The 27,157-nt window shown below is 37.1% G+C and overlaps 1 protein-coding gene across 1 annotated transcript in view; it reads left to right on the top strand.

Moving 5' to 3' along the window:
- Window positions 1–27,157, top strand: part of ADAMTS3 (ADAM metallopeptidase with thrombospondin type 1 motif 3) — a 291,139-nt gene that overhangs the window by 208,999 nt on the left and 54,983 nt on the right. The window contains exon 5 of the mRNA XM_030877826.3: window positions 13,330–13,529. Coding sequence (XP_030733686.1) covers window positions 13,330–13,529 — 200 coding nt within the window. The remainder of the gene's footprint in view (window positions 1–13,329; window positions 13,530–27,157) is intronic.

Below are 27,157 nucleotides of genomic sequence, written 5' to 3'. Positions count from 1 at the left end.
GTGAATAGAATTTTTTTTGAGATTTACTGAATACTGCTCAGCTTTCTCTCCCTTCATCTGATACTGTGTGCTGCAAGGACATATTCCAGGAGATTTAATATCTCATAAAAGTATGATTTTTGTATTAAAAGAGTGTTATCAGGGTGTTTACACTGAACATTTCACTACTACCCAACTTCCGTCAGTCCAATTAAATGTGTATAGAAAGTCAACTAAGGAAAGCTTAATGGCTATAGAAAATTCTAAGTCATGTTACAGAGTAACATGCCTATAAATCCAAGTTTCTAAACCCCACCATATGTTCTTAGCAAAACCAAATTAAGTGAACTTCTACTCTTGGCCAAGGTGGAATAACAGAGACTGGATTTACCCTCCTGCTTTAAACATCCAGAAACGAACAAAATATATGAAACAATAGTTTGCAAGACACTGGCTATCTGGCAGTGAAGGACGGTGATCCCCAAGAGATGAGAAACAAATGCAGTGAGACTCAACATTACCCCAGTTTACTGCCTGGACGATTTCTAGTCTGAATCTCAGGGAAGGAGAACCCCGGCTGAGCCTGACAGAGTTGAGAAGCCAGAGCTGAGAGTCTGGGGAGTTGAAGGTGGACAGAGTTCACAGACTGAGTCTGGAGGAAGAGAGAGCTACACAGAGGTAAAACTCTGAAGATCTGAAGAGGTTCCCCTCTAGTGTTTAGTCGAGTCGTGATCAGCACATACAGGTGAAGAAACTGCAAAGCTTGGAAAAAAACCACGCAAGAGGATTAGGGGAACAGTGCCCACACTTCCATAGGGCTGGGCTTAGTGCTTGTTCCCATGAGGCAGGCTGGAGTATCTCATGGTTCACCCAGCACTGGATGGAGCATGTGCAGAGGGGTCTTGCCTCAGTAGTGGTGAGTAGCTCTAGATGGGCACTGCTCTGATCCTGCTTAATACATCTTAAAAACAAGATCTGAAAGGACCAAACTGTTTTTAAGTAATTTAGCCACATCCAAGAACAAAGCTCATGAAATTTATAGGAATACAAAGATATTCAGCAGCCAAGAAGGTAAAATTCACTATGTTAGACATCTGATCAAAATTACCAAGTATGCAAAGATACAGGAAATCGCAGCCCAGAAGGGTGAGAAAAATCAGTCAGTCAAGACTGACAGAAATGTTAGAATTCAAAGCATTAAATAGCTATTAAAACTATATTCCGTAAGTTAAAAAAATAGAAGATAGAAAAATACCCCCAATTTTTTTCTTCCACATGATCAATACTAGCTGGAAGGATGTATTATGGGCATATATTTTAAAAAATGTAAATCTAACAGAGTTTCTTTTCTCTAGCAAAATTTATTCCTTACACTAAGAATAGTTTTATTTTTAGCAAATAAGTGACTTTAGTGGAAATGCACTCTAGGAATGGCTCAACAATCTTATTCGAATGCCAAAAATGGTATGTTATTAAATTTAACTTGGATAATGTCTTTTGTGGATTAGGAGTTGTACTATTCCATTCATAGTATTTGGTAACAAATGTGGTTCTATTGTAAATTTGTCTTAAATATGCAGTAATTATTATGGCTCAAATATACTGACTACATAAGATATAATTATGAAAAGTGACCTTGCATCTAAACATAGGCCAAAACTATTTGATCAGTATTATTCAAATGAACGTAGCACTTTAGATAAAAACATGTTGAAAGACTATTTCTTCAATATTTAATGTTCTGATAATACACATTTTTAACTTTATATCCTTATAACTAAATTTTAAAAGAAAATTTATTGGAGGTAGCCTAGTAAAATTTTGCTGCATTACAACAAAAAGGCATAAAGTGTATTTTTAATCACTTAGTATAAAATTCTGGTCTGTGTTATGGATGTGTAAATAACTAAATAATCTAAATGTCACCTTTACTCAACCTTTCATAGGTTGTCTGTAAAATCTGGAAACATAGATAATATTTTATCTTTCAGAGCAGAGACTGAAGATGTCCTTGACAATGTTCTGTATATTTGTTTGTACCTCCAGACTTTATGGACACTCGGTTCCTCTTTAAAGGTGAATGAGAAGATTTTTTTCTTATTGTGATAAATTACTAGACTTCTACATTGTCATGAAATATTTTATATCATAATGTAGGATCTCTTATAGTGTAGTACCTTTTTCCATGTACAAATATATTTAAATTGTGAATTGTACCCTTGATCAAGGATTTAGCAGCAGATTAATTATACATATGATCCATCATGTATGATCAAAAAAACCATAACAACAATAAGCAACTTTAATAATCTAAAATAGTGAAATGATGGCCCAATTATTAATTATGGAAATTTAGCCAGGAAGAAAGATCCTCTAGCACTGCCTATTTATTTTATAGATAAGGAAACTGATGTGCAGATAAGTTTGACATCTTTCTCAAAATCATACAGATGGATCATAGCAAAGCTGGGCCTAGATCTCTATTTTCTTTGTATTGTTTCGTTGCCTTATAACAAACACCAAGAACTTAGTGGCTTAAAATAGCCCTCATTTATTAGCTCGAAGTTCTTATAGATCAGAAACTAAGGTCACTGGACTGGGTTTAAAGCTTAGGGTATCACAAGGCCAAAATCAAGGTTCTAGACAGTTTGAACTCTGCTCTGGAGGCTCTGGGAAAGAAGGAATCCACTTCCAGGCTCATTCAGGTTGTTGGCAGAGTTTAGGTCCTTGTTGTTGTGGGACTGTTGTTGTGGGACCATCTCCCCGCTGACTAGGGTTCAATGTCAGCAACTGAAGACCTCTCTCTGGTCCTTGCACAGGCTGCGTCTGTCTTCAAAACCAGCAACGGCAAGTCATGTCATTCTCATGGTTCACACTCTAGAACTTCTCTCCTCCCGCTTTCTCTCAGCAAAAGCTCTCTGCTTTTAATGGCTCAGGAGGTCAGATCAGGGCCAACTGAATAACACCTTTGTCTCACAGTCAGCTGTGCATATAATGTGATCATATCTCATCAAATTCACAAGTTCTGGGGATCTTTGTGGGGCCATTTTAGAAAGTCTGCCTACCACACTCTGAATCTATTCTGACTTTCTTTGTGTTATACTCTACAACCTCATTCTGAAAGATCTACAATATACATATAAATTAAAGATTTACATATATGTATAAAAGTTTGCATGTATCTCACACAAATATAACTTTGATACTCATGTGGCCCCTTCCATTACTTTACAATATCTCTGTCCATTTTCTGCCTTCTTTTGAACATCTTCACTAAAAATTGTGCACACTTCACCTTGTCACTCTTATTCCCCTCATCCTGTTTTATTCTTCTTACACTGCTTCATCATTCTTATCACTGGAACATAAGTTCTATACGGGCAAGCTCCACATTTGATTTGTCCACTGCTGTACTCGCAAGTGCTTAGAACAGTGCCAGGTCAAGCAGCCCTGTTCTTTAATTATTTATCAGAAATAATAAATACTTAATGTTAATATTCATAGTTTGGCTCTAAGGACTTGTTTAAAGTTTTATTAAATCATTCCATATACCCCTTGGAGAAAAATTTAGTATGCTGAAGTAGAGTTTCTGGGGAAATTTGGGTAAAGAAATCCCTTTACCCTTAATAAAGTAGCATATAGGAGGCAACTGATAGAAGTAACTTGAGCTTTGAAACTGGCAGCTATGAAATGGAATTCTATCTGTACTTTATGCAGTTGATTTTACTTAGAAAACTTTAACTTCTAGCAGTGTCAGATTAGTAGAATGTAATCTAGTAAATTGGGTGTAGGGACCGCTTCCTCTACTCTGATTTAGTAGAGCTGAACTACAAAAGCCATAAATAAGAAAGAATATAATTTAGTCAAGAGGAGGAGAAAAGTTCATTAGAATGCTATTAAATGTAGAGAGAAGTAAAATTTGAAAATTAGGGGCTTCCCTGGTGGCGCAGTGGTTGAGAGTCCGCCTGCCGATGCAGGGGACGCGGGTTCGTGCCCCGGTCCGGGAAGATCCCACATGCTGCAGAGCGGCTGGGCCCGTGAGCCATGGCCGCTGAGCCTGCGCGTCCGGAGCCTGTGCTCCGCAACGGGAGAGGCCACAACAGTGAGAGGCCCGCGTACCAAAAAAAAAAAAAAAAAAAAATCGAAAATTAAAAACTGTACTATCTTCCATAATTAAACTATGATTTTACCTGAATAAGAGCAATGGAAGAAACAAACTAGAAAGTAGATCACTAGTAGAAAAGCCCTTAAATTTAAAATGATATAAAGAGAATAAAATAATTAATTTGGGAGATTTTTAATATAAACAGAATATATCATCATTTTCAAGGGACTGTACAGCCCAAGAATAGTTTATTAAAGAGTGGGAAGGAAAATGAGGAAAATCAGTGACTGTAGCAGGAAGGACATAGATGGGTTTATTCATCAAGGTTCTTTTATTTTCAGTTGTTATGAACTAACATCAAACTGTTTTCGGCAAGAATTTTTTTCGAAAGCAGTAAGAGAAGAAAATCAGGTGGTAATATTGTTTATTGACTCACAAAACCGAAAAAATCAAAAGAATGGTTGAATTCAGAGGCTTGGAGTCATCACTGGAACAGAACTATTCTTTCCATTAATAATCTTCACTTTCCTCTTCTTGCATTAACCTTAGACCAACAACTGTCCTGAGCTTTCCCCAAGCACCTTCACTGTTATATTCTGCTAGTTTCAAGCTCAGTAGAGAGAACTTCTCTTCCCTAGTAGTTCCAAATAAAATGGTCCTAGGTCATAGTTTCATTGTCATGAGTTAGGCCATCTGCCCATCCAATTACTAGAGTCAAAGAAATGGAATACAGTACTTGGCCCTGCCTGGGTCAATGCCCACTGCTAGAGCTGAGTGTCCAGGGGTGGAGTGGGGAAGTGAAGGCAGGAGGGTGTAGGTCGTTGTACCTACATGAACTGCCTGGAGAAAGACAGAAGCCCCACACCTAGATTTGCCAGATTTAGCAACTAAAAATGCAGGATTCTCATTTAAATTTGAAGTTCGGGTAAACATGGAAGAAGTTTTTAGTATTAGGTAGGTCCCATGATAATATTTGGGACATACTTATACTAAAAAAAATTGTTGTTTATCTGACATTTGAATTGAACAGAAAATACTGTACTTTGTCTGACAACCCTGCCCACACCCAGACATTTCAGTGATTTATTCAAGAAATGGTTGGAATGGGGCTGAGCAAGCAGCAGTGATGAGTCCACTACTATAGGAACGAAGGACTGAATGTCAACAGCCATTTCCGGGCCAAAAGAATGCAGAAGTGATCTGTAGGCAGGCAGATTACAATAAGAGAAATGAAACATAAAATGCATGAATGCAAACTAAGATAGAGTGAAAGAGACCAATGGAAGACTGTTACTAGGGAATGTGGAAGAGGAGGACTTATAAAGGAGGATTCAGGGGCTTCCCTGGTGGCGCAGTGGTTGAGAGTCCACCTGCTGATGCAGGGGACACGGGTTCGTGCCCCGGTCCGGGAAGATCCCACATGCCGCAGAGCGGCTGGGCCCGTGAGCCATGGCCGCTGGGCCTGCGTGTCCGGAGCCTGTGCTCCACAACGGGAAAGGCCACAGCAATGAGGGGCCCGCGTACCCCCCCCCAAAAAAAAGGAGGATTCAGCAATGTGAATTGCCTGTGCAGTTTCCATTTCCCCCTCCTCTTTTATTTCAAGGCCTTCCCCCTTCATCTTTTTAAATAGGATCTCCGTACTATTCATGAACCCACACTTTTCCTAAACATGTACTTCAGAGGAGGCTGGCTTCAGTTACAGAAGTTGATTTCTGATTGGAATAAGGCATGTGTGAGTTCAGTTATCTTTGAATGATTTTTACATGGCCTTGTGATTCAGTTCAGGCCACTGAAACACGTAGTTAAATGTACCAGAGGGCTTCTAGGAAAGATTTTTGCCTACTTTTAAGAAAGACATGCAAAAGAGATATAATTTGTGGTACCTGGCTCTGATGCTGGAATTGGTGCAGCCATTCTGAAATAATCAAAGAAGTGAATTGGAAGACAAAGCAGGATGTGAAAAGATGGAAAGAAGTGTGTACCTGATCTATTGATGAACTGATTAGCCCAGGAATCACCCTACCTCTGGACCTCTTGTAGTGCAAATTAATATATTTCCTGATTGTTTAAGACACTTTAAATAAAGTTTTCTTTATTTGAAGCTAAAAACGTTCTAACTGACATATAGGAGATTGTTATAACAGTCAGGATTTTCTGTATATTGGACAATGAAGTGACCTTTCTATTTTGTTCATTCGCTAATGATCACAAACTCAAAGCATGAAAACATTGGTTTTTTTTACTTAAAAAGTAAGAAGTTTTCCGTTTAAAAATGCCATCTGCTACCCCTTAAAGTAGTCAGTGAAAACAAAAGCAAACATGTACTTTAGAATTAGAACTATTGGGGAAAAGAAATCACGGAAACTAATATTCATTCAACGGTAATGTCTTTTTTTAAGAAGAGCAACAGTTACTTAATGAAACTTCAAAATTGGCATCATAAATTGGCCTGAATATAGTTCTTTGAACTATCACTATGGAATTTCCCAGTTCTTGAAGGATTCAGCTGCTTTTCAAAAAAACATTTTATTAATCTTGGTATAATGGTACCCCCATATGTGTGGAGACGCTGTTACTGTATCTTTTTGGAATCACAACAATATAAATTTATTTAAATTATATCAATGGAAAAATCACTGTCCAATGATACAAACAGGTCAAAACAATTACTTAAGTTAACTCCTCTCTGTTTCTGACCTTAACAGATGACATGTGTTGGATTTTACGCCTATTTTTAGCTCTGATCTTAGGATCTCCACCTACCATTGGAAAATCCAGCTGGCATTCCAGTCACTTCATTTTCACGGCAGGAGTCTGTTCATGAAGAATGCCAAATTTCTACATATAGATTCATTCTGTGTTTATTGTTACTGCAAAACATTTTTTCCCTCATTTTCTGAAGTAGATGCACTACAGAGAAAGCTGCTGTGGGACATTTTGGTAAAGTGAATCTTACTTTATCATTCTCTTATTAACATGAAATTAACTTGCATTTCCCAAAGGGAGTAGGAGAGCAGAGGGAATCTACACAATAAAATTAAATATTGTCAATGTCATATCTATTAAGACTAGATTCAGTGACATGTAAAAGAAAACCCAAACATGGCCTAAACAGGATGGAAGTGCTGTCCTCCATAGCACTTTGTGTAACGAAGTCGGTTCCAGGGCTGGGATGCCAGCTCCGTAGTCACCTTGGGGTCAGATCCCTTCTTTATAGCTATTCTACCAAACTAAACACATGCCTTGAATCCAGGCTTACCTCAAAGAACTCTTGATATCATGACCAAGGTCCAGGCAGCTGGAAGGAATACTAAGTGAAGGACTAGAGATGTGTGGTCCTTAGTCTCAAGGGAATCTGCGAATGACTTTTAACTGGGTTTATTTCTACCTCACATAGAATGACAATCTATTCCTTAGGCATAACAGAATGGATGTAGGGTAGATGCTTCTATCACATTCCCTATCACAGTATGCTTAAGATTGTATCCCAACCTCAAATGTATCTGTATCAGTTTCAGAATTTGATCAGAACTTGTACCTTTCCAATTTTAAGTTTGTCTCCTGTCATTTTTTAACCATAGGAATTTTTTCTGGGGTGAGAAGTGATTTCACCAATCTACACTTAGATTTCCTGTAAATGTAATTAAGCATGTAAACATGCCATATTCCATCCTGAAAATGTCTTAGGCCCAAGTGTTATAAATTAGCAAAATGAATTATATTCTACTTTATCTATTTGGTAAGTTCAAAATTCTGATTTAACACTATATCCTATCTTTAACTCTAAAAATAACTATATTTACTGTGACTTGATTGGTCACCTGTTTGCCCCCAAACATTTCATATTTTCTGTAAAAACAGGCTTTATAGTAAATTTATAGTAAAATCATTATTTTTCTGAAAGTGCCTTTACAGCCATTGGGAAGCTACGGGGTACAAAAAAGGGTACCATCAAAATGTTTCCAAAATATTAATTAATTCTCATCAGTAACTTCTAAGGTAAGTTTCAAAAACATACATTTCCCAAATAGTTTGAAAAACAGAAAACTCACTCTAAGTGCTAAGGGGATTGCCTTTGATATTTCTGTGAAGCTTGAAAAGTACCCTAAGCATCAGTTTTTCGGAATGAAGCATGGGGAATAAGTAGCACACTATACTTATTGCAAGGCCTTATTTATTGATTGATATATTTTAAGATGCTCAGTTTTCCTGCTAATTCTGTTATCACATCAATCAATCTCTGCTGTCCAACTCAGCCACAGCCTTTCAAATCACCTTGAATGCACTTACTCAGCAGGATGCCAACAGTGTGTCACAGAGATCCATAGTTTGCAACACCCAACACAAAATGTCACTCTGCTTTCACTTCTTGAACTTGCCTATTGACTTCTCTGTGATTCCTCAGTCCTTAAAGCAGAAAACAGATCTGATAGGGAGTGTTTGGACATGACTAACATGATATTCACCTTTAAGTGTTCTTATTCCTATACTTATGGGGGCACAGAGAGAATGGTAGAAGTAGACACAGAATTAGAATTACACACATTTTGTCAAAGTGTGTGTCTGCTTTTAAACTCTGAAGCTTTAGAAAGGTGTGAACTATCACTAAAAGGCATGTTCTAATACCCTGATTAGGTCCGTTTAAAGTAGAACTTGTGGAAGTGATCTAAGCCAATATAATTGTCTGTGACTACATGATACAAATTCAGCTTCATTCTGAATATAAATCTGGTACAACCGTGTGGTTCCCAGAGTTAACAACTAAAGAGTTCTTAATCTTCTCAGGATCTACCATTTATTGAGTGGGTACTCAATAAATATGCACTGAGTGAAGATCAGTGCCATCTATAAGCTCTTTCCAATTTGATATTAGATGTTTAATCTACTAAGCAAGTTTGTCTCATTGGATTTAATCCTAATTTTAACTGAAAGTAAACATGCTAGATTCTTCTCTGCTTTATCTACTTTGTGCTCTTCATGAGATACTGTTACCCTCATTCTTTCTAAAATTATCAGCAATTCAGATTTTCCTTTATTAATTTCAGATTTTTTCTCACCTCTATTTTAAAAGAACTATAACCATTTGATATGTGACATATAAAATAAAATGTAGGAAGCTTTAAAAGGTATAGAAAACCTATCATAATGGGAAATCAGCATCATCATCATAATCATCATCATCATAGTAGTAGTAATAGCAGTAAGTACAATTTGTTGAGCACTTATATCTAAGCACTGTATACAGTGTTTTTACTAATATTAATTATATAATCACAACAACTCTGCAAAAGAGGTATTATTATCCCATTCTACAGATGAGAAAACTGAGGCGCAGAGAGGTTAGGCATCTTAAGTAAAATCACACTTCTAGGGTGCGACACTGCCAGGATTTGAAGCCAGGTATATCTGATTACAAAGCTTGTGAACATTATATCGTAAAGTATGTATACTGCGAAAAATTCATTATGAATGAAGATGTTTCACAGCCTCAGACCTATTTGTTAATTAATAGGGATGTATATAAATAAAACATACCAGAAGTTATTCCACCACTGTCTTTTTTTCAAATGTTTGACATTGCCCACTTTAGGAATCACAGAAAAGAACACTATATGGCACAGGAGGAAATAGGGACAGAAGTATTCTTTTTTTTTTTTTTTAACATCTTTATTGGAGTATAATTGCTTTACAATGGTGTGTTAGTTTCTGCTTTATAACAAAGTGAATCAGCTATACATATACATATATCCCCATATCTCCTCCCTCTTGCGTCTCCCTCCCACCCTTCTTATCCCACCCCTCTAGGTGGTCACAAAGCACCGAGCTGATCTCCCTGTGTTATGCGGCTGCTTCCTGCTAGCTAGCTATTTTGCAGTGTATATATGTCAATGCCACTCTCTGCCTTCGTCCCAGCTTACCCTTCCGACTCTCCGTGTCCTCAAGTCCATTCTCTACGTCTGCGTCTTTATTCCTGTCCTGCCCCTACGTTCTTCAGAAACATTTTTTTTTAAATATTCCATATATATGTGTTAGCACACGGTATTTGTTTTTCTTTTTTTGACTTACTTCACTCTGTATGACAGACTCTAGGTCCATCCACCTCACAGCAACTAACTCAATTTCATTTCTTTTTATAGCTGAGTAATATTCCATTGTATATATGTGCCACATCTTCTTTATCCATTTATCTGTCAATGGACGCTTAGGTTGCTTCCATGTCCTGGCTATTGTAAATAGAGCTGCAGTGAGCATTGTGATACATGACTCTTTTTGAATTATGGTTTTCTCAGGGTATATGCCCAGTAGCGGGATTGCTGGGTCATATGGTAGTTCTATTTGTAGTTTTTTAAGGAACCTCCATACTGTTCTCCATAGTGGCTGTATCAATTTACATTCCCACCAACAGTGCAAGAGGGTTCCCTTTTCACCACACCCTCTCCAGCATTCATTGTTTGTAGATTTTTTGATGATGGCCATTCTGACTGGTGTGAGGTCATAATTCATGGTAGTTTTGATTTGCATTTCTCTAATGATTAGTGATGTTGAGCATCCTTTCATGTGTTTGTTGGCAATCTGTGTATCTTCCTTGGAGAGAGATACTATGTTCTTGGATTGGAAGAATCAACATTGTGAAAATGATTATGCTACCCAAAGCAATCTACAGTTTCAGTGTAATCGCTCTCAAACTACCAATGGCATTTTTTACAGAACTAGAACAAATATATTTCACAATTTGTATGGAAACACAAAAGACCCTGAACAGCCAAAGCAATCTTGAGAAAGAAAAACGGAGCTGGAGGAATCATACTCCCTGACTTCAGACTATACTACAAAGCTACAGTAATCAAGACAGTATGACACTGGCACAAAAACAGAACAATAGATCAATGGAACAGGATAGAAAGCCCGGAGATAAACCCACACACATATGGTTACCTTATTTTTGATAAAGGAGGCAAGAATATACAGTGGAGAAAAGACAACCTCTTCAGTAAGTGGTGCTGGGAAAAAGGGACAGCTACATGTAAAAGAATGAAATTAGAACACTCCCTAACACCATACACAAAAATAAACTCAAAATGGATTAAAGACCTAAATGTAAGAAGTATTCTTGATTGAATGAAAGCAATGGTTGAAAGAAAAAGACGTCCTTCTTCCTTCTCAGGTTCCTCATGCAATGAAAAAATAGATTCACTTACCAAAATACCACCTATTTTAGGAGGGATGCAAAGGCCAAACCAAAGGTATCTTAGAGCAAGATGAACTGTCCTTCTGAAATAAGTATTCAGCCTTCCTCATTGATGCATCAGACTTAATGACATGATGACATTGCTAGTATATTTCCATTGGATACTGCCACTGACAGTTCTGCCAAAAAGAGCCATTTTTAGAACTGGGAGCTCATGTATGAATTTCCTATTTGTACGCTAGCTATCACAGCCTTTCACATTCTCAAGTGTGTGAAGAGACTGAGGTTGAATAGTAAAGCTGTTTGCAGGTGTAGTCTCTTGCCCTCAGTGTGGGTTTACAGCTCTTAAAAACAGCTTTTAAGGAAAGATTTCTATTTGATGTGGATGGTGGTGAGAGTTATTTACTTATTGTAGAGCCAATGTGATTCCCTGATGAGCAGAAAAATCCCAGTTAATGATCTAGCATTTGGGCTTGGGTCAAAGTAAATTACAGTATAGCTTTCAAACCTCAGTAGTCATATTCAGAGGCTGTGCCCATACTTGTAGGGGAGGGTGCTGGTGTTTCTCTATATTTTTTAAAAGTGGAAAGGGTATGAGTGAGATCTTTATTTCTACTACTTCTAGTCCCATGTGGCTAGGGCTTGGTTATCAATCTTCTTGACCAAGAGACACTGCTTTTTCCCCCTCAACTTTACTAACACCACAAAGATGGAGAGGGAGATGCCTATTCATTAATGTCAGACATTGCTTCAAATGGCTTACAGGCCTCAGTACAATGCTAAATAAGCCTCCATATAAAGCATGAGTCAGAATTGGTTCTGTCAGACTTCTTTTTAGATATGTGATTGTTTTAGTCATCAAGGCAGTATGTAAAATAAAATCCTTTCCAGGTTTCATATATTTGAAATGGGAATGAGTATTCTTTCAGTTCTGTACCTGCAGTTTTGATTAATAACTTTTATTTTAGTATTCAAATAACATATTTTATTTTTTAATTCACCAAAGCATTTTCTTCACCAAAACTATGGTAATCTGAATCTAGGTAATTAGATAATCTAGATAACTAGAACCTGAAAATGCCTCTCACTCTCTTTCTCTCCAGGTAGATAGATAGACAGATAGACAGATAGGTAGATAGATAGATAGATAGCAGGTAGATAGATAGATAGATAGCAAGCAGGTACATAGATAGATACATAGATGATCTAGAGATATATAGGTACATGTATATCTGTATATCTCTCTCTGTGTATTATGTATATGTATATCTGCTTGGAAAGTAAAAATAATTAAGTTCCTTCCACAGCATAAAATAGTTTATACTTTTATATTCTTCTGTTATAGGTAATTTTCTGACTGAATTTTTACTTTGGTATCTCACGGATTCAGATATACAGCTATTGAAATGGCCTGCTATCCAGATGATGGCCAGTACAAATGTGGAAGACCTATATTGTCTGCCTAGCAGCATTCACTAGAAAACCACACTCATAAGAAATAAAGTAATATATGGTCACTGATAGTCATACCTCTAAATGCTGTTTGTTGTGTTGCCATGCTATAATTTGATTTTTAAGTTAAGGCTACTTGAAAAAGAAGCAGTTTAGATTTATGTGATACAAATTCCACACTCCGTAATTAAAGTAACTTAACCACTGTAAACTTATCAAGCTGTGAACTTTAAGTTTATAGTCTCCGTTTATTTAATAGCTACTTAGCCCACGTATGTTCTGCACCCTTTGGCTCTGCACTGAGGATACAGCTGGAGGAAGATTAAATACTCTGTTCCTCCTGGAACAGTCGGTCTGGCTGGTGGCACTGCTTTCTATGCAGTAATATTATTTTGCCCTCAGTGTTGCTGTTCTGTGTTGAATTTATAGGAGGTCTATCTGAACACATGCACTTGCACATTATTTAAGGAATAAACTGAAAAGCTACATCTTGGTGACTATGGATGATAATTATAGTTCCCCAAGAAGATCTTTTTTTGAAAGAAGTTACTAGAAGGCCCATTGGGGAAACTGAAATGCCTGGGTTCCTTTTGTTTCTTAATAGAATCGGATCTGGAAGGCCTTGATGATCTAGGTACTGTTTACAGCAACATTGACCAGCAGTTGAATGAAGCCATGAGGCGACGCAGACACGCGGGAGAAAACGATTACAACATCGAGGTGCTGCTGGGAGTGGATGACTCTGTGGTCCGTTTCCATGGCAAGGAGCACGTCCAAAACTACCTCCTCACCCTGATGAACATTGTGAGTATTGACTCCTTTTTGAGGTTTTTTTGATCTTTTAATTCACTTCCCTTGTTTTGCTAGAGCCTTTTGGAAACCTCTGTGACGTCTCCCATGACTGCGCCCCACATCCAAAATGTGTCCATAACTGCATTCAGTTCAAATATTGACCTACATATTTAACATACAAGATAGTTCTTTCCAGCATCATTTTGCATCCCAGGATGATGAGGAATTATTTAGGCCTGCTAACTCTGTGTGGATGCTTATTGTTAGAGCTTTTGAATAGAGCAATGTTTTTCAGCATTACAATTGAAGGTAATATATGTACAAAGCACAGTCAGCTCTTGGCACAAGTGCTGCCCTGGAAGTTATAAAGGACTCTTTTTAAATTTGTTCTTTATGTCTTCTTTATTAGCCTTACTCTTGTCCAGAAGAAATTTAGTCAGTATTCTCAAACTGGTGTTCTTTTTTCCTTGTGAACTGGCAGAGAGCAGTTGAGGAGAAATAATATATAAATCATCTACTTCTAAAAGATAATTGAGACTGTAGTATACTTTATTTTATATGTTTTATTTTCTAGAATTGTAAAATACATATTGTATTGACCTGGCAAATTTAGTACCCAAGCCTATTCTCTCTTTCAGCTTTTTGACTTTTAATGTAATTCTTTGGGTATTTTACCTTCTTTTTTTCCATGCTTAAAATTAGATTTCCAACAATTACACTGGAGAAGAAAAATTATTAGTTTTACTTACCATGAGTTTATTCATCCTAATACTGATGCCAATATATTAAAAATATATTTTGTTCATTGAGATGCCAATGTATAAAATTCTACACATACCATGTCTCTGTGAAATGGAAAATGAATATAGAAACTCAGACACATTTTTATTTGTTCATTGGCACTAATTCCCATTATGAAGACTGATTATCACGCAGAAAACAAATTCCTGTGGAGATGCTGTTTTTACTTGCATTATGCATTGTGCCCCTGGGCTGCTTTCTCCTACCACTAGTGAGGCAGTCAATCAGGATAGACCTAGACCCTAAGGGGTGCTCAGACCTACAGGAGGCTCTTGGAGTAATGCAGCAGAAACTCAATACAGTCCTTGGCCTCACAGTACTTATAATTCAGTCAAGGATAAAAAAAGATGCAAAAAAATGCAAAGGTTGAGCGATAAAAGGCATGCTATTGTTAAGATATATCGGGAGGCGCTGCATTATAAATTCTTCAAGACTTTAGAGGGAGCAACAGTCATCAAGTTGTGAAGTGTTGAGAGTATTAAACTGGGACTTAGAGGAGGCAGAGGCGTTACCTCTAGCTCTGTACCTGTTTGACTTCGTGACCTTAGATAGTCATGTCCCTTCCTGGGGTTTAGTTTCTGTATTCATAAAATTGAAAGACTGTACAAGATGCTCACTATTTCTCTAATTCATCAGGAAGCTGGAGGTTAAATTGGGTCTTTAGGGCTTTGTTTTCGGGGGTTTTTTCATTTGTTTTCTTTAGTTTTTTAAAGGGCACATGGAATTGTAAAGGTTTTCTAGGTAGACTCCATTGACAAGAAAGTAGAAATGAATATAGTATATTCACCAGACAGTAAGCTTAGGTGTCAAGGAATAAAGTGCTGCAGTTTTGGTTTTATAACCATGAAAAAAGGACTTTTGTTTTTAATACCATTAAATAGATTAAGTAATAGGCTGAGTCTCTGGCTCAAATACTAGAAATTATTCTAAAGCTAATTGAGCATCAGAGAATGGAACTGGAAAAGAGAAAATAATTTTTCAAACTTAATAAGTTCATTGCATCTGAAGTAATTAATGTAGGTAGAGGTCTTGAGGAGATAATAATAACAGTCCCCCCTTCCCTTCCCAAGTTTAGAGCCAACTGAAAGATATGGTGAACAGACAGATGGAGAATAAATAGTTTTATTATTTATAAGAGCTGAATTGCACATGACTTAAATTTATAGCCACAAAGATTTTTCTTATTCTAAATCAGTGATTCTCAGTGGAGAGCACTTTGTCCCAGCCCCTTCCATCAGGGATATTTGGCAATGTTTGGAGACATTTTTGGTTGTCATAACTGGGAAGGGATGCTACTGCCACTAGTAGGAGATAACCTACCTACAACACAAGGGCAGCCCTACACAATAAAGGAATATGAATTATCCAGTCTAAAACGTCAACAGTGCTAAGGTTTAGAAACCTTGTTCTAAATTAGACAATCTTACTCACAACCCCCCATCTCTATCTGACTGGATAATTTCAGGTCTCCTTTATAGGACAGGTAGAGAGCTTTAAGCATGACAGATAGAAGACTGAATCTCTTTCTTCCTCCCTCCGCCCATTGCCCTATTGTAGACTGTTAGATCTACAGCACTGAGATGAGCATGCCTTATCTCAAATTTATCAATTAAATCAGAGTTGGAGGCATGAAGAAAACCAATAATGATATTCTAATGAAACTACCTCATGGAAATTTGAAGCCAAGAAAATTGGTTTTTTTCCCTAACGATGTTGGAATAATTATTAACTCCTATGCTAGCCATTTTATGACTTCCTATGGTTATCTAAAATCATGGCTCACCAAACTGAAGCCCTACACAAACACAGAGGCTTTCTTTACATGCCACATAGGTTCAGACAGAAACTGTAGAAGAAATTGACAGCAAAAAGTGTATTTCCTTGCACCGATATGGGGAGAAACGTGTCCCTATGGTAGAGGAAAAGCACAGTTTCCGTTAGTCTCCTTTGGTATCTCTACCTTAGTTAACTAGTCAGCAAATACACTCTTCTTTTAGTTTACCTGGTAGTCATATATAGTCTCCATATCAAACCCAGGTGATATTTACCACATAGTTCCTGAACCAAGGGAGTACTTTGAGGTCCCAGTGATTTGCTTCATGGTTGTCTCTTTAATTTAAACTGAACTTCATACTTTCTTATCTTGAAAAGGGTTCTTAAATTATTAAATGTTAAACATATGTTTAGTGAAAGAATGGATAAATGAACAAATGAGTGTAAAGAACATAGAGGTAGATTATGAACAATCTTGAGAGGCAGAAACTTTGGACTTGAAATAAGAGGATATAAATGACAAATGAAGGCTTTAATCAGCTTAACAATATTATGAAAGCAGTGTTTAGGAAGTAAATTAGCATTTATTGGGTGTCTATATTTTTTTTAAGTATATTGCAAGATGGGAATTATTATTACCTTTTTTTCTAGAGGAAACAGAGGCTTTAAAATGTCAATAAAATTGAGGTAAATTTTTAAAATTATTTGAAGGTTGTAAGAGAGTCTCAGATAATGATAATGTGGTGATGGTAACCATCAAAAGAAGACAGGGTGGAGCTTCTGTGTTGGTGAACACATCACAGTGCTGGGAGGGTGACAGCCTGGAAAGAGCATGGAAGCTCTGTACCCCTCCCCCAAGACCTTGCCTTATGCATCTCTTCCATTTGGCTGTTCCTGAGCTGCAGCCTTTATTTTAAACACCTGTAAATGTGTAGAAGGCGGCAGACTATAGAGGAAAGGCAAGACAGTCTTGGGTCTAAGCCTGCCCAAGGTGAGAGGCCTTGTAGGTACAAGTAGCAACTTCCCAATACCTCGGTTTCCTCACCAGTGCGATGGGGATAGCAGTCCTATGCTCACAGGAGAGTTCTAAAGAAGAAAGGAGAGTGTGAACATAGCATGTCTAGAACTGAGAAGGTGCTTGACAGATGGCCAGTTGATATTTGCTCAACTGTTGTGGGAGATCTAAATAAGGAGCACAGCCTCTCACCCGCATTTGATGCCCCTGATTTTCCCAGACTCTCAGGGCAGAAAACACCAAGGGATTTTCTCAGGGTGATGTATGGAGCCTGGGATGGAGACCCATTTCAGCCCCCATTCTCATGAACCCTGTTCCCTTTTGCCACTGATGATCCTTGATCAGCATCTGGAGAGAAAGGGATGCAGACCTCACTGAGTGGGTTTCATTGTCAAGAATAACCTGGAGAGGGGGGCAGGCACAAAGCCTTGCTCCCTTCCTGGGACCATTTTCTCCAAAAAGTAAGAGTCTTACACTGCTGGAGGAGGTGCAGCAAAGCCTGTTGTGTCCAGGCAATAGACAAAGACTCATTGCGTCTAGGGGAAGGGTAGAAGAAAAAAACTCTACCCCAGTGTTTAGGGCAGAAACAGGTCTTGGGGGAAAGCAGCTGCCGTGCTGTGAGAACACTCAAGCATCTCTGTGGAGAGGCTCGTGTGAAGAATAACTGATACCTCTGGCCAACAGCCAGCAATCACTTTGCCATCCGTACAGGTAAGCCACCTTAAAGGTGAAATCCAAGATATGAAAGCAACCTAATTATCAAGCCATGGATGAATGAATAAAGAAAATGAGGTTTATACACAAAATGGAATATTATTCCACCTTAAAGAGAAGAAAATCCTGCTACTGGCAACAACATGATGGAATTGGAGGCCATTATGCTAAATGAAATAAGCCAGACACAAAAAGACAAATACTGCATAATCTCACTTATATGTGGAATCTAAAATATTCAAACTTATAGAAGCAGAGACTAGAATGATAATTGCCAGGGAGCAGAGGGAGTAGGAAAATGAGGAGGAGATGGTCACAGAGTACAAAGTTTCAATTACACAAAACAAGTTGTGGAGATCTACTATGTAGCATATTGCCTATAGCTTACCATACTATATTGTATACTTATAATTTTCTAGGAGGGTAGATACTATGTTAGGTGTTCTTACCACAAAAAAATTAATTAATAATAAAGGAGCAGGAGGAAACTTTGGGAGGTGATGGATATGTCTGTAGTCTTGATGGTGATGTTAGTTTCGTGGGTGTGTATTTATTCCCAAACTCACTGAGTTATATACATTAAATATGTACAGATTTTTACATGTCAATCATACCTCAATAAAGTGGCTTTAAAAAATAATAAAATGAAAAACAAAAGTGGAATCCTTATATCTTTTGACCCCAGTCAAGCCTTCAGTTGAACAGCCCCAGCTGACATCTGACTTAGACTTCATGAGAAAAACCAAGCTAGAATCACCCAGCCAAGTTTTGCTTCCACATTCCTGACCCATGGAAACTGTGAGAGAATAAATTATTGCCTCTGCTTTAACAAGGTAGAAGGAGGAGGAGGTAGGGTTATTGGGAGGTGAAACTTGTTTAGAAAGTTCGTTATATTTAATTTTAACTCAGATTAATCATAGTTTAAGTGTAACCAAGGAGAACACTTAAAACACAATATATTATATGTCACGAGTAATGTTAAAGAGCTTTGGTTTATCTGCTGTTTTAGATTAACCATACTAGTTGCCACCTCTTTGACACAAATATGTTTTGTTTTAGGGCCGTATTGCCTAATGATAGTGGTGACTGTGCATATGAATGTGGTAAAGTTCCGTAGGTGATTTGTTGTGCAAATCTGGGGATTTGAACACTGGAAAGACAGCTCACTAAATTAGCACTTTTCTCTGGGGGCTCAAGGGTCAAGTGAACAGGTCTGAACAGGCCCCAGATGATTTTGATATGACTCCTTAAGAGGGGACAGATGCTCTCCACCCATCCCACAGCTCCTTTGCGAAAGAATCAGTGAAGGCGAGAATTGTCCGTTGCCTTCCATCTCCTTTTATTTTTAACTCTTCCCTTTTGTAGATCTCGAAATTTCTCCCAGACTCATCTATAAAGAAAAAATTAACAGATATGAATATATTTTAAAAGAGCATGACTAACGCCCATTCTTAGATTATTGAGAAGCTTTTTATATTTCAAATAAAAGATGTGATATATAGTTAAGTCTTTTTTAGGATCTCGTGTCATATCTTGTTATACTGAGAGATTTTCATTTTACTATTTTGTAACATTGCTGACTTGCTGGGAAAGTGGGTCTCAGCTGTGGAACATATCTCCTTCTACAAATGTTGATCCATTGCCTACTATGGGCAAGGCTTACCTTAGACGTAGGGTATAAATATCCCAATGAACACAATAGAAATTCTCTGCCCTCTTGGTGCTTGGACTAGGAGAAAAGTAATAGTCAAAAGAAGAAATAAATGTGTAATATTTGGTAGTAATAACTGCCAAGAAGAAATATAGATAAGAGTAAAGGGATATTGTTGAGGAGAGAGAAGGAGGGACTACTTTGAATAGGAAGTTAGGGAAAGCATCTCTGACATATCATGTAGGCAGAGATACAGGCATTCTGTGAGGAAGAGAACCAGGCAAAAAACTGAAGAAAGAGTGGTCTGGTCTGATGAATCATGAACTGTAAGAAAAAAGCTGCAGAATCAAGAAAAAGCTACCAAGTCAGGAGTGTTTGGGATACAGACTTAAGAGTTATTGTTTTTCAAGCGTAATGGGTAATTTTGATGAACACCCCTAGTTAAAAATCACAGTAGGACAATAAAGGACAAGAACTGAGAGGAGAGAATGGGGGGGAATCTTTGACAATAAAGAAATAGAAATGAAATTCCTTAGAATGAAAAATGTAAGTAATTAAACTATCCTGGAAATTTCCCCCAAATTTTGTTTTTCTTTGTATCTTGATAGCCAAACACTGTTGGCAGAAATTTGTTATCTGAGCTACCGTGAAGCTCAGCTTACTGAACTCTGAGTCTTCTAGGCTGGTAAGAACTTTTTCTTGAGCTGAATATAGTTTTCTTTTTAAAGTCTTTTGACTTGTTAATTACTAACTCAAGAGCTTTATGCCCTTATACTATTTCTTTTTTATGAGATATGTCTTAACTGCTGCAGGGGAAAACATAAACCTTGCTGAGAGGAAAACCAGTGAAATGAAAGGAATAGGTACCAGGTCTTCTTTCTTAATATATGATGGAAAAGAATGGTTCCTGGCAATATTCTGAAGGTAAAAGGAGGAAATGCCCTAAAAATTTTTAAAATGGTCTTGACTTACAATCATAAAAGGTGAGGTGGAAGGCTATTTAATGATCAAGAACAAAAGAAAGTAGAATTTCAAAGACGTAATTCTATCCTATAAATTTTTCATCGCTGAAGTCTAATGTCCTATAACTCAAGCAAGATTCATGAAGCTCCTTCTACGAAATCAGTTTAGTGTGATTTACTATAATAGAAGTCTGTTTTCTAATGTGTTTGTCTTTTCAGCCATTTGTTCTCTCTGCCAGAGGTCCTTTAGGTAAAAGTTACCACTGATATGTCCTAGCATAGAATCACACTTTAGAACTCAGGAGGAAACAATAGAGGTGATCCTCTCTAACATTTCCTTTTTGAAGATTATGGAGATTGAGGATAATTGGTAGGTTACTTACCTAGTGTCAAGTACCTGGTTGCAGGGCCAGACTGGTTTTGTCTCTGGCTCCCATTTTAATTCCACGTCACTTCAACATTTATGTTAATAGTCATTAGTACACAGTTTTCAAAAATGTATTTGAAGGACACTTTGTGATGAGAATTGAAGAACATATGTAGTCATTTATGCTTCGAATGGGCCACTCAAAAAAGTAGGCTATGTTAACTACTGTGTAACATCATAGTGTGTAACATACTGTGTAACTACATACACATACTGTGTAACTACTGTGTAACATCATAGTGACTTGCAGGAGTGAAGAAAATACTGCTGACTTTTACTCTTTTCTTAATTTTCTGGCCTGGTCCATAATCATCACCTCAAACCTCAAAACTCCAACTAATCAAAATAATACAGCAGTCATAATGTATGTATTAGTAGATAAGAACAATGGTTTTGAATTTTTTTAGAGTCTTGGATTTATTTACGAATTTGAGGCAAACCATGAAAATTGTACTTAAGGGGAAAATAACACTTACCGTTTAAGAAAAACAAAGCCCACTTGAAACTCATCTAGGTTAAGAACCCTGTTGTAGACCCAAATTAAAGTAGCTCCCAATTGCCAAATCTGAGATAATATGAGCAAAAAAAAAAAAAATGATAATAATGAATTATAATACATACAACAAAAGAAAGTCTCTATATTTTAAACTTTTATTGGAGTATAGTTACTTTACAAGGTTGCGTTAGTTTCTATTGTACAGCAAAGTGAATCAGCTATATGTATACATATATCCCCTCTTTTTTGGATTTCTTTCCCATTTAGGTCACCACAGAGCATTGAGTAGAATTCCCTGTGCTATACAGTAGGTTCTCATTATCTATTTTATACATAGTATCAATAGTGTATATATGTCAATCCCAATCTCCCAATTCATCCCACCACCACCCCTTTCCCCCTTGGTAGCCATACGTTTGTTCTCTATGTCCATGTCTCTATTTCTGCTTTGTAAATAAGATCGTCTATACCAATTTTTTCAGATTCCACATATATGCGTTAATATACAATATTTCTTTTTCTCTTTCTGACTTACTTCACTCCGTATGACAGACTCTAGGTCCATCCACGTCTCTACAAATGACCCAATTTCGTTACTTTTTATGGCTGAGTAATATTCCATTGTATGTACGTACCACATCTTCTTTTATCTGTTCCTCTGTTGATGGACATTTAGGTTGTTTCCATGTCCTGGCTATTGTAAACAGTGCTAAAATGAACATTGGGGTGCATGTGTCTTTTTGAATTATGGTTTTCTCTAAATGTAAGGCCAGACACTATAAAATTCTTAGAGGAAAACATAGGCAGAACACTCTTTGACATAAATCACAGCAAGATCTTTTTTTTTTTTTTTTTTTTGCGGTACGAGGGCCTCTCACTGCTGTGGCCTCTCCCGTTGTGGAGTACAGGCTCCGGACGCTCAGGCTCACTGGCCATGGCTCACAGGCCCAGCCGCTCCGTGGCATGTGGGATCCTCCCAGACCGGGGCACGAACCCGTGTCCCCTGCATCGGCAGGCGGACTCTCAACCACTGCGCCACCAAGGAAGCCCAGCAAGATCTTTTTTGACACACCTCCTAGAGTAATGAGAATAAAAACAAAAATAAACAAATGGGACCTAATGAAACTTAATTAAAAGCTTTTGCACAGCAAAGGAAACCATAAACAAGACAAAAAGACAGCCCTCATAATGGGAGAAAATATTTGCAAATGAAGCAATGGACAAAGGATTTATCTCCAAAATATACAAACAGCTCATGTAGCTCAATATCAAAAAAAACAAACAACCCAATCCAAAAATGGGCAGAAGCCCTAAATAGACATTTCTCCAAAGAAGACATACAGACTGCCAACAAACACATGAAAGGATGCTCAACATCACTAATCATTAGAGAAATGCAAATCCAAACTACAATGAGATATCATCTCACACCAGTCAGAATGGCCATCATCAAAAACTCTAGAAACAATAAATGCTGGAGAGGGTGTGAAGAAAAGGGAGCCCTCTTGCACTGTTGGTGGGAATGTAAATTGGTACAGCCACTATGGAGAACAGTATGGAGGTTCCTTAAAAAACTAAAAATATACCTACCATACGACCCACCAATCCCACTGCTGGGCATATACACAAGAAATTGTTGTGAGTTAATACTGATGCAAATAAATGACTATGTAAATTACTGCCTAATATAATATAATAATTGACTAAGTAAATGGGGGACATTTCTTCCCTATAGTAGAACTCCAGCTAATAAATGTAGCAGAAATGATAGAAATTTAAAAAATTGCTAATTGCCAAACACTACAGTAATAATTTTTGCAGAGAAGTACCATCAACGAATGACAGAATTAGTGGACGAAAATATAATGAGAAATCGGGTATATACATAGTCTCAAAGTATCTCCTCACAAAGGACTTATTAATCACAAAGGGAAAATGAGTAACTTTACATTTGTGAAACCTGGCAGACAGCATCTTAACCACAGGGTCAAAGTTAATCTTACCCCTAATGAGTCACATTAACATCCTGTGCTCTAGAGGGCACAATATCACTTCTGTGCTATTATAGCTCATAACAGAATTTAATCATGAGGAGCCATCAGAATAACTCAAACTGAGGGGCATTCTACAAAGTAACTGACCAGTAATCTTCAAAACTCTCCGGGTCATGAAAGAAAAACTGAGGAACTGTCCCAGATTCAGGAAGACTAGGAAGATACGGCAACCGAATGGCATAGATTGGATCATGGACCAAATAAAGGATATTAGTGGGACAATTGACAAAATGTTAAGTGGGTCTTTAGATTAGTTAACTGTATCACATTAATATTAATTTTCTAGATTTGTACTGTATACTGTGATTTTGGTAAATGTTAGCATTTGAAGAACCTGGGTGAAGGGTATGTGGAAATTCTTTGTTCTGTATTTTCACCCTTTTTTGTAAGTCTGAAATTATTTCAGAATGAAATTAAAGATAAAATTAAATGCATTAAAAGAAGCCCTTATTTGATTTTTCCCTTGTTTAATTTACTGTGCTTTTAACTCTTAAAGGTTATAATATGAAATGATATTTTGGGGAGACTTCAATTATGGGTAGAGATAGGTTGTCAGAGAGAGTGATTTGTGTATTTTTGCTAACCACAACATGAGAAGATATGCAATGAATATGTGATATAATAGTAAATAAAAGCAATATTGAAATATTGAAAACCATTACTCTTAAACATCAACTTTCATTAAAGCATAAGTGACATACAATATGTATTTTAAGTGTACCAGTTTGATGAAGTTTTATTAAAAATTATATTGTTTTGTTTCAGCCTAGTTTTCTTCCAGATACCTTCAGAGTTGAGAGCAAACAAATTGAGTCTTGACTGTCTGTCCTTCCTTTTCTCAGTAAACGGCTCTCTTAGGCACCCAGTTATTCAAACCAGAAACCTAATATGATAGAGATGCTTTTCCCCCTTGGGGATGTACTTTACTAGGGGAAATTAGGTTTGTAAATTAGTATGTATAAAGCAATCTAGAAAGTGCTAATTGATTGAAAGAAACTATAGATTCTGTGCTATGGAGGAAGAATATTAGAGATGTCTTTGAAGTAGAGGAATGAGGAAGGATATGAGGAACAAGTATGCTTGAACTAGGCCTTGAATATTAGTTAGAAATTAGGTCTTTGAAGATGAATGACAGGGAATTCCAGACAGAGAAGATAGTTGAATATTCAAAGCTCCAAAAAGATGCATAGTACATACTTGAATTTGGCTACATGTAGGTTGCATGAAGGAAATTAATGCAAAATAAGAAAATGAAGATAGATAGCAATTACGGAACTTCGCAGAGAGGTTTCTCTTCTTCGTTTAGTTCTGTTTAAAAACTAGTTATTGAGCCAATAGTAGGTGGATATTTACTGTGTTTAAGACATTGGGAGAATATAAAGAAATTCTTGGCAGGTTAAGACCGTGAAGCACAGAGTTCGGAAAAGGTGTTGAAATGAAGACTGCTCTTCTAAATGTTAGTTTGATTTGAAGGAAATACAAGCTGGTGCTAGAGGATCATGCCATTTTGCTGTTGTTGCTGGAACTGGTTAGTGTTTTACCAAATTATTGAGTGAAAGACAATTAAAAGGACATAAAAGACATATGTTCCATCTACTCTAATCCTTTTGGAAGCTAGAATTTCCCTCAGTCACTACAACACCTAACTAGTATTTACCATGATTTGTCTTGGCTCTGGGAATCATTGGCACTTTTCTTTCTTCACATATTCACTTTTACACATTTTGGTGATGAAGGTTGAAGGCATCACTATCTTATTGTTATCCTTTCTTTGTCTCTTGCAATGCTTTCCTTTTTAATATATCCATTTATGATAGGATAAAGGAAAGGTTAGAGAAGTATTAAGATTCCAAGATTGACTAAAATTTAACCCACCTAACTTGCTTCCAAAAGCAATCCAAAAAGTAGATCCTGTGTTGGTTTTCACAGTTGTTAATAAATTGGCATCAGAATTTGAAATCCACATGTATTGTGACTACTGGGCAAAATATCACATGAATATAATTTGTGTAAAAGTGAATCTATTCATTAAACATTTATTGAACCATCAGTACAATGATCCCTGCCGTCAAGAAGCTTATAATATAAAAGAAAAACCAAGAGTCATGAGATTTCCCATTTGGAAGAACCATAAAAAGCATATTATTATGATCCCGTCACTTTATAGATGACGAAATAACAGCATAAGTATTCTATACTGTTTCGGTTACAGTGGTTATTGTTCGTCAGAAGAAATAAGTTATGTTGGCTTCAGAAAACCTCATCTTTTCACAATTTCTTTTGTGTTCAGAACCAAGGCAATGGGTAATAGGTATCCTGGCAATTAAAATCCACCTTCATGCCTTTGTTCTTTGGTCTCTCCAAAATAACTTCTTCCCATTGTTCTTTCCTCCCCCTGCATCCCCATTTTTCTTTTCTGGTAACGTTTCATTTATCAAGATCAGGATCAAATATCAACTCCCGTGAACCTTAAACAAATCATCCCCTCCTTATTATAAAATGTGTGAATTCCCTGGCAGCAACTCTCTGATAGGTTGTTTGCTCCTTGGGTGCATTACTACACATTATTAAGCTTCATATTTACAATGTCTAAAACACTGTCTGCCACATTGCCACATCCAATAAAATTTTAACTGGCTTAGTATTTTAACAAATACTTTAATGCTATATACCAAGCATTTAGTTGGGAACACAAAAGACAGAAATTCAGATTACAAATTGGTGGGGAAATCAAATAAACACATCAAAGATTGTGATAAGAGCTATGCAGGGAACGAACAGTTTGCTTGGAAAGGGAATAACAGGACTAACGGGTGATAGGGATTATACATAGACAAGATGATCAAGAAACTCTTCTCCCAAGAAATGATGGTTAAATTGAGATTTAAAATGAAAGAAAGAGCCAGTCATTTAACAAGGACAGGTGTTTTAGTTACAAAAAGAAAGCCAGTGTGGCTTGAGTCCAGTGTACAAGGAGTCAGGTGCAGCTTGAAGAACAGGGCAAGCACCTTTCAGGTCATGGGAGGAGATTGAATTCAATTTTAAGCAAATTCATGGAAAGCCATTGAAAGCGTCTTTCTGTGTTGTAAAGAATAGATGGCAGCGATCTAGGGACAATGAAGCCAGATCAATTAGAAATCAACTGTAGATGTCTAGGCAAGAGAAGATGGTTTACTGGACAATGGTGATTGCAATAATAAGGGGGTATTGATAGTAGAATCAATAGAATTTGTCAGTGGATCAAATAGGGGGCTGAAGGAAAGGGAGGAATCCACCATGATTTACACTGTTCTGGTTTGAATACTGCTGGATGATGGTGCCATTCATGTAGATGGGGTAGTCTATGGAAAAAAAATAGATTGTGTGGAATCAAAGTTAATGATGAAATCTTTGAAGATGTTTGCAATTATCTAGTTTCAGGTCTAGATTCAAAAGAATGATTTAATGTTGTTAAGGATGGAGGCTTATACGACTACCAACTAAATTTTAGCCTTTGCTCTGTGCCTGGTGCTGTGCTAAATACTCCACAAGAATTATAGAAAATTCTTCAACTATGAAATATGTTCATTTTCAGTCCTAGTTTGTAAATTAAGAGATTGAGATTTAGAGAGTTTAGGTGACCTTTCCAGAGTCAGACAGCTAATAGGTGGCACAGCCAAGACTTGAGCCAGTACAGATCTTTCTGCCTTCAGAGTCCAGTACTCTTCCTCCTTAAGATTCACTACCTCTTGTTGCAAAATCGAGGCA

The sequence above is a fragment of the Globicephala melas genome, chromosome 5 (assembly GCF_963455315.2).
Source record: "Globicephala melas chromosome 5, mGloMel1.2, whole genome shotgun sequence".
Lineage (NCBI taxonomy): Eukaryota > Metazoa > Chordata > Mammalia > Artiodactyla > Delphinidae > Globicephala > Globicephala melas.
The sequence above is the reverse complement of the archived record's forward strand: the minus strand, read 5'-3'. Positions and strand labels throughout refer to the sequence as shown.